The 10,768-nt window shown below is 42.1% G+C and overlaps 1 protein-coding gene across 1 annotated transcript in view; it reads left to right on the forward strand.

Moving 5' to 3' along the window:
* LOC111958957 (COMM domain-containing protein 1) overlaps positions 1-10,768 on the forward strand; it is a 25,047-nt gene extending 14,279 nt beyond the window's left edge. Inside the window, exon 3 of the mRNA XM_023980378.3 lies at positions 10,598-10,768. Coding sequence (XP_023836146.1) covers positions 10,598-10,705 — 108 coding nt within the window. The 3' untranslated portion in view covers positions 10,706-10,768. The remainder of the gene's footprint in view (positions 1-10,597) is intronic.

The following is a 10,768-nucleotide window of genomic DNA, read 5'->3' on the forward strand; positions in this document are numbered from 1 at the left end:
ATACATACATACATACATACATACATACATACATACATACATACATACATACATACATACATACACACATACACACATACACACATACACACATACACACATACACACATACACACAAATAATAATTATAACAAAATTTAAAATATAGAACTTGCAGCAGCACTATCAAGGTTCTTATTAGCTATTTCCAGCCTTAGCTGAGATGACGAGCCAATAATTCGTTTTTAGATTTTACAGCACCTTACACAACACGCATCTGCTCATCTCCCTGATCCCCCCCCCCCATTCACTCTGTCCAATTTGAAATATAGTTGAGTAGTGGAGACCAGAGTCTATCAAACTTGGGCTGTCTCTTGCGGAGGTCATAAGTGAGCTTTTCAAGAGGGAGAAAGTCAACAATCTGGTCAATCCACATTTTAAATGTAGGAGAGGTACTAGAGGCCCACAATAGAAGAATACATTTCTTAGCAAAGTATGTAATGGTCATGAGCAAATTTTCTCTGTCAGGATCAAGAACAAAGTCCTGCTGGGCATTAAGAAGATAGAGACACGGGGTCATATCAAACTGTACATCTAGTATTTTCTGTGCAGCAGTATGTATAGATTGCCGCAATCTCTCTACAGCTCCAAAATACATGCATATAGGTTCCACTTTCAGAGGTACATCTTTTACAGTTAGGAGAAATGTCTGTTTTCATTTTATGGAGTCTCAAGGGAGTGTAATAAAATGTGTACAAAAATTTGTAATTAGATTCTTTCATTTTTACATTAGTAGAGGAGCAGTATACCCTGTCGCAAACCTCCGCCCATAACTCATCACTGATAGTCAGACCAAGGTCCTTTTCCCAGATTATTTTCAAAGGAGTAAAGGAGGAGCCTCCTTTCTCAGAAAGGAGTCTATAGATATAGGATATTTAGCCTTTAATGGATTGTGCTGTGACAAGAAGGGTTTCAACTTCATTCAACTGAGTTCTAAACCTCCTCTTGGAAGTAAATGAGGAGATGACATGTCTAATTTGAAGATATTTTTTTTTTTTTATATTTAAAAATAAAATGGGATCTTGGCACATTGAATTCACTGCAGAGCTCTTGAAAGGATTTCAGTGTAGTGGTCTTCTGATGAAATAGGTCTGAAAAGGTCCTGATTCCTAGAGTATGCCAAAGATTAAAGTTGGCAGCCCTCAGGGCTTTTGGCAAGTCTGGGTTGCCTACTATAGGCGAGTGAGTACATATTTGGGAGGAGATGCCCAGGTATTTCTTACAGTCCCTCCACGCTAGTAGGGTGCTGTAAATCACAAATATTAATGAATATAGTTGAGCTTAGTGGCAATGAACCACAGGATTGGGCTTCTATCTGGATCCACGTTGACTCTTGTCTGTTTGTGATCCATGTTAGCATGTGGGCAGACCAGTAGTACAATTGAAGGGAGGGAAGGGCAAGACCACCCTTAGATTCAGGTTTCGATAGAGTGGAGAGCTTGATCCTAGGTTTTTTATTGCCCCATATAAATTTGGTGATGCTTTGGTTAATTGTTTTGAAAAAGGAAGCTGGGAGATAGCATGGGAGCATCTGAAATAAATAGTTCAGTCTAGGGAGGATGTTCATACGGATTACATTAATTCTTCCTACTAAGCTAATTGGGAGGGAGATCCAGGTTTGGAGGTTGTTCTTGATTCGATCCAGGAGTGGAAGATAATTCTCCTTGAAAAGCCTATTCAGATCTGGTGTTATGAATATCCCAAGGTATTGAAACCCCTGTGTCTTCCATTGGAATGGGCATAGTGTCTTCATAGAACAGTGTAATATTGAAAGGGCAGACAGTGGATTTGTTAAAATTAATCTTATAACCTGAAAACGTGCCATACTGAGAAATTGTGTCTAAAATGGGAGGAAGGGATTTCTCAGGGTTGGATATGTAGAGCAAGACATCATCCGCGTAAAGCGAAATCTTGTGCTGCAGGCCGCCTGCAGGAACACCTATAATACTTGGATTGCTCCTTATCAACTCTGCCAGAGGCTCCGCCCCCAACAAGTAGAGCAGGGGGGACAGCAAGCACCCTTGTCTTGTGCCCCGTCCCAAAGGGAATCTGTCAGAGTTCAGTCCGTTAGTAGTCACCATGGCATTTGGATGAGAGTATAGTGATTTGATCCATTTAATAAAGTTTGGGCCCATATTGAACTTTTCTAAGACTGAGAACAGAAAGCTCCACTCCATCCTGTCGAACGCCTTCTCAGCATCCAGTGAAGCCAGCAGGACAGGGGTCTTCTGTGCGTTTACTTGATCAATAATATCAAAAAGACGGCGAATGTTATCAGAAGAGTATCTGTCTCTAATAAATCCAGTTTGGTCCGCTTTTATTATTTTGGGAAGAAGAGTGTTTAGTCTTTTGGCGAGCAATTTGGTAATTATTTTGTAGTCGAAATCCAACAAGCTTATGGGCCGGAAGGAGGAGCAGGATAGGGGGTCCTTGTCTTTTTTGAGCAACACTGTAATGCGAGCTGTGTGCATTGAGTCTGGGAGAACTCCGTTTTTGCAAAAATCCCCCAGCATTGGCATGAAAATAGGACTAAGCTGGGGCCAAAAAGCTTTGTAGAACTCTCTGGGAAATCCATCTGGGCCTGGGGACTTGTTAGGTGGCATGGAGGTAATTGCCTCCCTGCCCTGCCTTTCTAAAATATTTGAAAGCCAAGTTAACAAACAGATCACCAACCATTTCGAATCCCACCGTACCTTCTCCACTATGCAATCTGGTTTCCGAGCTGATCATGGGCACACCTCAGCCACGATCAAGGTCCTAAACGATATCATAACCGCCATTGATAAAAGACCGTACTGTACAGCCGTCTTCATCGACCTGGCCAAGGCTTTCGACTCCGTCAATCACGCATTCTTATCGGCAGACTCAATAGCCTTGATTTCTCAAATGACTGCCTCGCCTGGTTGACCAACTACTTCTGAGTTCAGTGTCTCAAATCGAATGGCCTGTTGTCCAGACCTCTGGCAGTCTCTATGGGGGTGCCACAGGGTTCAATTCTCGGGCCGACTCTTTTCTCTGTATATATCAATGATGTCGCTCTTGCTGCTGGTGATTCTCTGATCCACCTCTATGCAGACGACACCATTCTGTATACATCTGGCCCTTCTTTGGACACTGTGTTAACAAACCTCCAAACACGCTTCAATACCTTACAACACTCCTTCTGTGGCCTCCAACTGCTTTTAAATGCTAGTAAAACTAAATGCATGCTCTTCAACCGATTTGTTTCCCCCGCCCGCCCGACTAGCATCACTACTCTGGACAGTTCTGACTTAGAATATGTGGACAACTACAAATACCTAGGTGTCTGGTTAGACTGTAAACTCTCCTTCCAGACTCACATTAAGCATCTCCAATCCAAAATCGAATCTAGAATCGGCCTCCTATTTCGCAACAAAGCCTCCTTCACTCATGCTGCCAAACATACGCTCGTAAAACTGACTATCCTACCGATCCTTGACTTCGGCGATGTCATTTTACAAAATAGCCCCCAACACTCTACTCAGCAAACTGGATGTAGTCTATCACAGTGCCATCCGTTTTGTCACCAAAGCCCCATATACTACCCACCACTGCGATCTGTATGCTCTCGTTGGCTGGCCCTCACTACATATTCGTCCCCAAACCCACTGGCTCCAGGTCATCGATAAGTCTTTGATATGTAAAGCCCCGCCTTATCTCAGCTCACTGGTCACCATAGCAACACCCACCCGTAGCATGCGCTCCAGCAGGTATATTTCACTGGTCATCCCCAAAGCCAACACTTACTTTGGCCGCCTTTCCTTCCAGTTCTCTGCTGCCAATGACTGGAATGAATTGCAAAAATCACTAGAGCTGGAGTCTTATATCTCCCTCACTAACTTCAAGCATCAGCTGTCAGAGCAGCTTACCGATCACTGTACCTGTACACAGCCAATCTGTAAATAGCACACCCAACTACCTCATCCCCATATTGTTATGTATCCTCTTGCTTTTTTGCACCCCAGTATCTCTACTTGCACATCATCTGCACATCTATCACTCCAGTGTTAATGCTAAATTGTAATTATTTTGCCTCTATTTATTTCCTTACCCCCCTACTATTCTACATTTGCACACACTGTACATAGATTTTTCTATTGTGTTATTGACTGTACGTTTGTTTGTAAATCTGTTTTTGTCGCACTGCTTTGCTTTATCTTGGCCAGGTCGCAGTTGTAAATGAGAACTTGTTCTCAACTGCCTACCTGGTTAAATAAAGGTGAAATAAAAAAAACAGTGAAGAGGCGACTCCGGGATGCTGGCCTTCTAGGCGGAGTTGCAAAGAAAAAGCCATATCTGACTGGCCAATAAAAAGAAAAGATTAAGATGGGCAAAATAACAGACACTGGACAGAGGAACTCTACCTAGAAGGCCAGCATCCCGGAGTCGCCTCTTCACGGTTGACGTTGAGACTGGTGTTTTGCGGGTACTATTTAATGAAGCTGCCAGGTGAGGACTTGTCATGTGTCTGTTTTTCAAACTAGACACTCTAATGTACTTGTCCTCTTGCTCAGTTTTGCACCGGGGCCTCGCATGGACTAGGCTTCATTTCTCAGAACAAGAATAGACTGACAAGTTTCAGAAGAAAGTTATTGTTTCTAGCCATTTTGAGCCTGTAATCGAACCCACAAATGCTGATGCTCCAGATACTCAACTAGTCTAAAGAAGGACAGTTTTGTGTCTTTAATCAGCACAACCATTTTCAGCTGTGCTAACATAATTGCAAAAGGGTTTTCTAATGATCAATTAGCCTTTTTTAAAATTATAAACTTGGATTAGCTAACACAACGTGCCATTCGAACACAGGAGTGATGGTTGCTGATAATGGGCCTCTGTACGCCTATGTAGATATTCCATTTAAAAAATCTGCCATTTCCAGCTACAATAGTCATTTACAACAATAAATGTCTACACTGTATTTCTGATCAATTTGATGTTATTTTAATGGACTTTTTTTTTTGCTTTTCTTTCATAAACAAGAACATTTCTAAGTGACCCCAAACTTTTGAACGGTAGTTTACTTAACCAAACAGGATAAACACTTATCATTCAACATACAGTATCAGTAATATCTTCACTAGTTACCAAACAGGACCTACCTGAATTTTTCCAATAAGAAATGCTTGTTTTTGTTGCAAAACGTTTGCTACGTTGTGCACTAATGAATATGCACCCCTGGTTACCTGTGTTTTGTCATGTCCAGCCCGAACGGGCATGTGGCACTGTGTGGATGTGGGTCACTGTGGGGTCAAGCCCATTGAGAACGTGTACAGGTGATCGGTTGCCGGTGCAACTGGTGTCAGCAGTCGTTCCGGTGTCTGAGGCAGTTGGGGCTGGCCTGCTTCATTGCCAATGGCACTGCTGGGCAGGGCTTTTGGGTCCCATGAAAATATATCACATTGGGCCCCACCACCACAGGCCACACCAACCCTGCTGTAACCACACACCTCCAGAACCCAATCAACCCACTCAAAGATTTAAATAATTCTACCTTTGCAGCCTTGCAACTCTCTTGTAGTCCAATATTTACCGACAGTGAGCTGTGAAAATATAACACTGTGCAGACATGCATGCAACATTCTGCATACAGTGGAATTCACTATTTGATGCAAGACTGATACCCTCTATAAGAAATGTGCTGAAGGCCATCTTTTACAGTCTAAATGTAATTTTAATGGTACGATTATTGAATGGAAAATTATTTTAACATTAATGAATGACTTAAAATAAATATAACTTAAATATACATTAACCTCTTCAATTAAATTAACATTATCTATAGAATGATATAACAAACAAAATAATAAAATCAGCAGCAGATTTTTGAGTATACATACCAACTAGAAAATAAGCAGCTGTAAAAGTGGAAATGGAAAACAAAATGGAAATGAAAAGGCCTGATGGTGGTGCTAGAGGAAAGGTCATGGTCACCAAATCAATAGGTTTCTTCCACTTGGGGTCTTGATTGTGCACGACAAATTTTATGGCAATCCAGCCATTACTTTGAGATATCTTGTTCTCAGCCTGTGGGCATTATGTGTGTAGTGATCCAATATCCATAGCCATGCCATTTAACAGTTATCACTGGCCCTTGCTCAGCCTTACTCACCAAGAGCCCAGCGCCGAGCCTTCTTGCTAGCAAAGTCACTGATCAAGTCTTTGAAGTCCAGCTTTCTAGCTAACAGACTTTCAATGGACAGCATGGCAAGACTGCAAAGCCTGTCCTGGGACATAGTGGACCTCAAATAGTTCAAATAAAAATCAGTTATAGCTTACTGAAAGCTCTCTTGCCACCAGCAACAGTCACAGGCAGTGTGCAAAATATACATAAAGCAATGCACACTTCTCCAAAAATGCTTTGCAGCTGCATCTTACAAATTGCATTCAAGAGACCAAGACGGGACAAGTTAGGGGGGAAAGTGGCAGCATATACAGCGTTCAGGTGTTTTACTTCATTTTGAAACTCAGGTGTAAGATCTCTAGAATACTTCATGATCAGTGGTTGGCACACAGAAGGGACTTTATCCTCACTAATCTGCCCAACCTTCAGAACAGCAGAAAATTATTCTACAATTTTTGCAGTGGTGTGGAACCCAGTGTCTAAGTCACTTATGATGACGTCCATGGCAGTAAAAAAAAACGATGTGTTCTGAAACACCATTGCTGCACTGTCCTGAGCTGTCTCTTCTTGAGAGGTCTCATCATGGAATCTCTTCCTTTTCCTCTGGCGGCTGTGTTTCTTGCTAAATTGAGGTGCAACATCCATTTGCGTAGCAATCACTGTTGCCTTAGACAGGAGAAACTCCCATCGTCTTTAGGGACGGCAGGTAGCCTAGAGCGTTGGGCCAGTAACCGAAAGGTTGCTAGATCGAATCCCTGAGCTGACAAGGTAAAAATCTGTCGTTCTGCCCTCATTGTAAATAAAAATGTGTTCTTAACTGACTTGCAAATAAGAATTTGTTCTTAACTGACTTGCCTAGTTAAATAAAATATATAAATATATATGTTAGAGCCTGGATCTCCTCTTTTTCCTGACTGGAGAATCACATTCCTGTCCTCAATGCCTAGCATTACCTGCAATTATGCCAACTGACATTGTCATTCAACACAATGCTGCTCACCTCCTTCTTCAGTTGGGAGTTGGGCTGGTTTGGGGGGGATGGGTTTGACAGGCCTGTTGAGCCTGATGCTGCATCTGTTGAGCCTGGCACCAGGCAGGGGCTGGGACAACTGATTTAGTATGAATAGCTTGCTAAAAGTTTGCCTGCATTGATTAAATACGGAGGCTCTCTGGATGTTTACTTTTTGCCGAAAAGAAAAATAAACCGTTTTATTAGTACATTGTAAAAAAAATATTATATTAATGATATGTTAAAAAAAAAAGATTAACCTATGTTCTAATTTTCAGTCACAGGCGCCACTATCCCCCCCATCCTCCCCATACGGCGCCCCTGCTGCTGGGGCTCCCATTTCCCTCAGATCTCTTAGTCTGCCACTCCCCTGGTACTGAGAATGAGGCTAGCAGAGCAGCACGCCCTTGAAGACAAGACACCACTTAGTTGAGGTCTCTACAGTGCTGTTGTATGAAAGGAGTTATTCATAAATTAAGTTGCTGTCACTATGGTGAAATTACTACCTTTTTTCACCTGAAAGTAGAGTAAGGTTTTCTTTTTTTTATTGAATATCCCGAAACATACAATATACTTGCAGTGAAGCCGCTCAACAACTACACCACACCAGTCATCCACCAGACTCCCATTCAGTGACACACACATCCAGGGTCAATGTCCTGCTCAAGGGCACGTTGACCGATCTCACACCAGGCCAAAAAAAACATGAACGCGAACCCTCCAAGATCCCCCCCACAGTTCACCAACAGCTGTCCCTGAACCATTCGAGACCCCCCCCCCAATTAATTTCATTCCCCACCCCAAGAACCCCCAATGCACCAACAACCAAAGAAATGAACTAAAGAGGAAAAAGAAAAAGACAGAAGAAAGCAGCAAACAACAATGCAAAAAAAAAAAAAAAAACTCAAAAACAAAGGACATCAAGGAAACAAAATCATAACAGTAATGCCAACTGTATATGTTTGTGTGCATGCCTGGCACTATTCCATGTATGTGTGTGTGTTCTTGAATGTGTTTATTTGAATGAGTGTGTGTGTATATGCATGTGAACGAACACCTGCACGGCATCAGCCTCAGGCAAACCGGCATTAGCTGTAAAAACACTGCCCCTCAGTGTCAGCAGAGGAAGATTAGGATTGAGGTGTGCCTCATATGGTACTTAGTTGACAATTTAGTAGGCTAAACAGTCAATTAATGCCCATATTTGTATTTATTTTATTCAACCTTTTATTTAACTAGGCAAGTCAGTTAAGAACAAATCCTTATTTACAATGACGGCCTACCCAGGCCAAACCCGAACGATGCTGGGCCAATTGTGCGCCACCCCATGGGTTGATTCAGCCTGGATTCAAACTAGGGACTGTAGTGATGCCTCTAGCACTGAGATGCAGTGCCTTAGACCACTGCACCACTCGGGAGTCTGTATTAAGGCTAATGAGGAGCACTTATACAGTAACTGTTTTGCAGCCTAATAAAAGTAAATGATTATAGGTGTTCAGGGCTTTGTGTCCTTTGTCTATGCAAGGAGATTACACAGAGTAACTGTATCTATCTTAACTTGATCTATCAAGTACTACTCACTAAGCAACAATGTTTGTTTTATAGAGTTGAATGACAGTTGAACAATGCGCGTGGCATTCCATTAAGCTGAGTTATACGAGGTGGACGGACAGCTTCAAGAGGGTCCTCTCTCTCGCCAACCGAAATGAACACTGAATCGTCCCGGGCAACAGACACGCTTCAAACCCTGTGCTTCAAACAAACAAATGACGGCGGAAAGAAATAAGGCAGCGGTAACCAGGCAACCATTCTTTGAGAGGTGATGGGGCCCTGTGTAGTGATGTCCACTCTCGGGAACAAACGGACTAACAAAGACATGGACAGATGGAAGGTCTTGTGTCCTATTGTGGCTACCCAGGGACATTCATTCATTTTTCAGTGGCATGTAATGAAGACGCTACATATCATAGAAATTGAGTAGATCGGCCAATGACACGATCTGCACATGGTCTGTGTAGGCTGCGACTCATTTGAAAATATACTCCGACTCAAGTATGCCAAAAATGTTTTGCATGCCAGCAATCAGCTTTTCAAGATGTTTAACGTTCAAAATACTGAAATACAGCCGTTATGATGCATGTTATAATTTTGAAAACTTGATTGCTGAAATACAACCCATTTTGGGACTATATCAACCATGGGCTAGTGAAACATACCAAAATGTAGTTTTTGGGGTGGATTTTTCCTTTAAAGGCAGGTGCTATAGTTGCTCTCCTGGCTTTCCTTCACTGTTCTGGGATCAGCTTCCATATTCTAATCATATCTGTGACCATTATGAGTTAAACATGATGCCACAAAACATGTTAGGACTCAAAAGTAGCTCTTCAAGGGGTATGGATGTCCTTGGACAGTCAGCTGTTTTTTTTTTTTTTGAGGTCTTCTCCTCCTTTTCCCTCATTTGTCCTTCATCCCCTGTTCCTGTCGTCATCTCTCTTTTGATGGCATGCTGGTTAAAGGTCACATTCTCACTAGTGATATTGGAGGCTATTTTTGAAATGCCTCAGAGGCATGAGAGAATGAAAGTGAGTTTCTAGGGACCCTGCTATAAATGGGGAAAACTCAAATGACTGTGCTACAGGCAAAGTGTCGCTATATTTAGGCCAACTGTTGCCTTTTTATTTGTGTCAGTAATTAATACTAGCTGTACCTCTAGGTCATCTACCGCACGCACCACTTACAACAGTCTTCTGAAATTGTTGTCCACTGTATTAGTTTCTTGGTAACACATAAAAAATTACTTTCTTGAATAAGCATCCTTTATAAACCTTTTATAAAAAAATAAATAATAATTAACAGTTTTTATTTCCATTAGTCCTTTTTAATTTGTTGTCTGTTGGAAAGCGAAAGAACAAGTGTTTGGTCCTAACTGAATGTGTCTGGACCACATCCTGGTTCTAGGCTCCTCTTTTCTGTTAACTTTCTGAACCCATTTTCAAACACACCTCTTCCTGTAGCACAGTGTTGAAATATGCTTTTAAAAGGCTCAACGGATGTCAAACTGGCTTAGATCTCAGGTCCCATCTTTAGCACCACTGCATAACAAAGTCTCGTTCTTACAGCTCTATGATGTCATACAGTGGATGTTTTATAGGAGTTTCCTAATCTGACCTTTGCTCCCGCTTTATGTGGCTAAGAGCTTGGACCTTAAAGTAGGACTTGATGTGGGTAAAGGTTCCTGTTATCACAATGTTTCTGATGTCACGTCAGTTGAGCTACATCCCTCAACCCATCATCCATGAAGTAGGCTCTACTGCCTGTTGTCTTGGTCTTAATATACTCTCCCTATTTTCCCTTTGCCTTATTTCCCTCCTTCCTTTCCCTCTTCTCCGTTCTCGTTTTCCTTCCAGGACTCAGACTTTGTGTGTCTGGAGTTTGACGAGGCGAAGGTGAACCAGGTGTTGAAGAAGATGGCAGACATCCAGGAGAGCGTCGACGCCATCGTACACCGCAGCTAGGGTCTAAATTTCTGTGTGAAATAGGAGAGAAACGTCCCTGTTCTGTAAAAACAATAAGTGGTT

The sequence above is a fragment of the Salvelinus sp. IW2-2015 genome, linkage group LG1, assembly GCF_002910315.2.
Source record: "Salvelinus sp. IW2-2015 linkage group LG1, ASM291031v2, whole genome shotgun sequence".
Classification (NCBI taxonomy): domain Eukaryota; kingdom Metazoa; phylum Chordata; class Actinopteri; order Salmoniformes; family Salmonidae; genus Salvelinus; species Salvelinus sp. IW2-2015.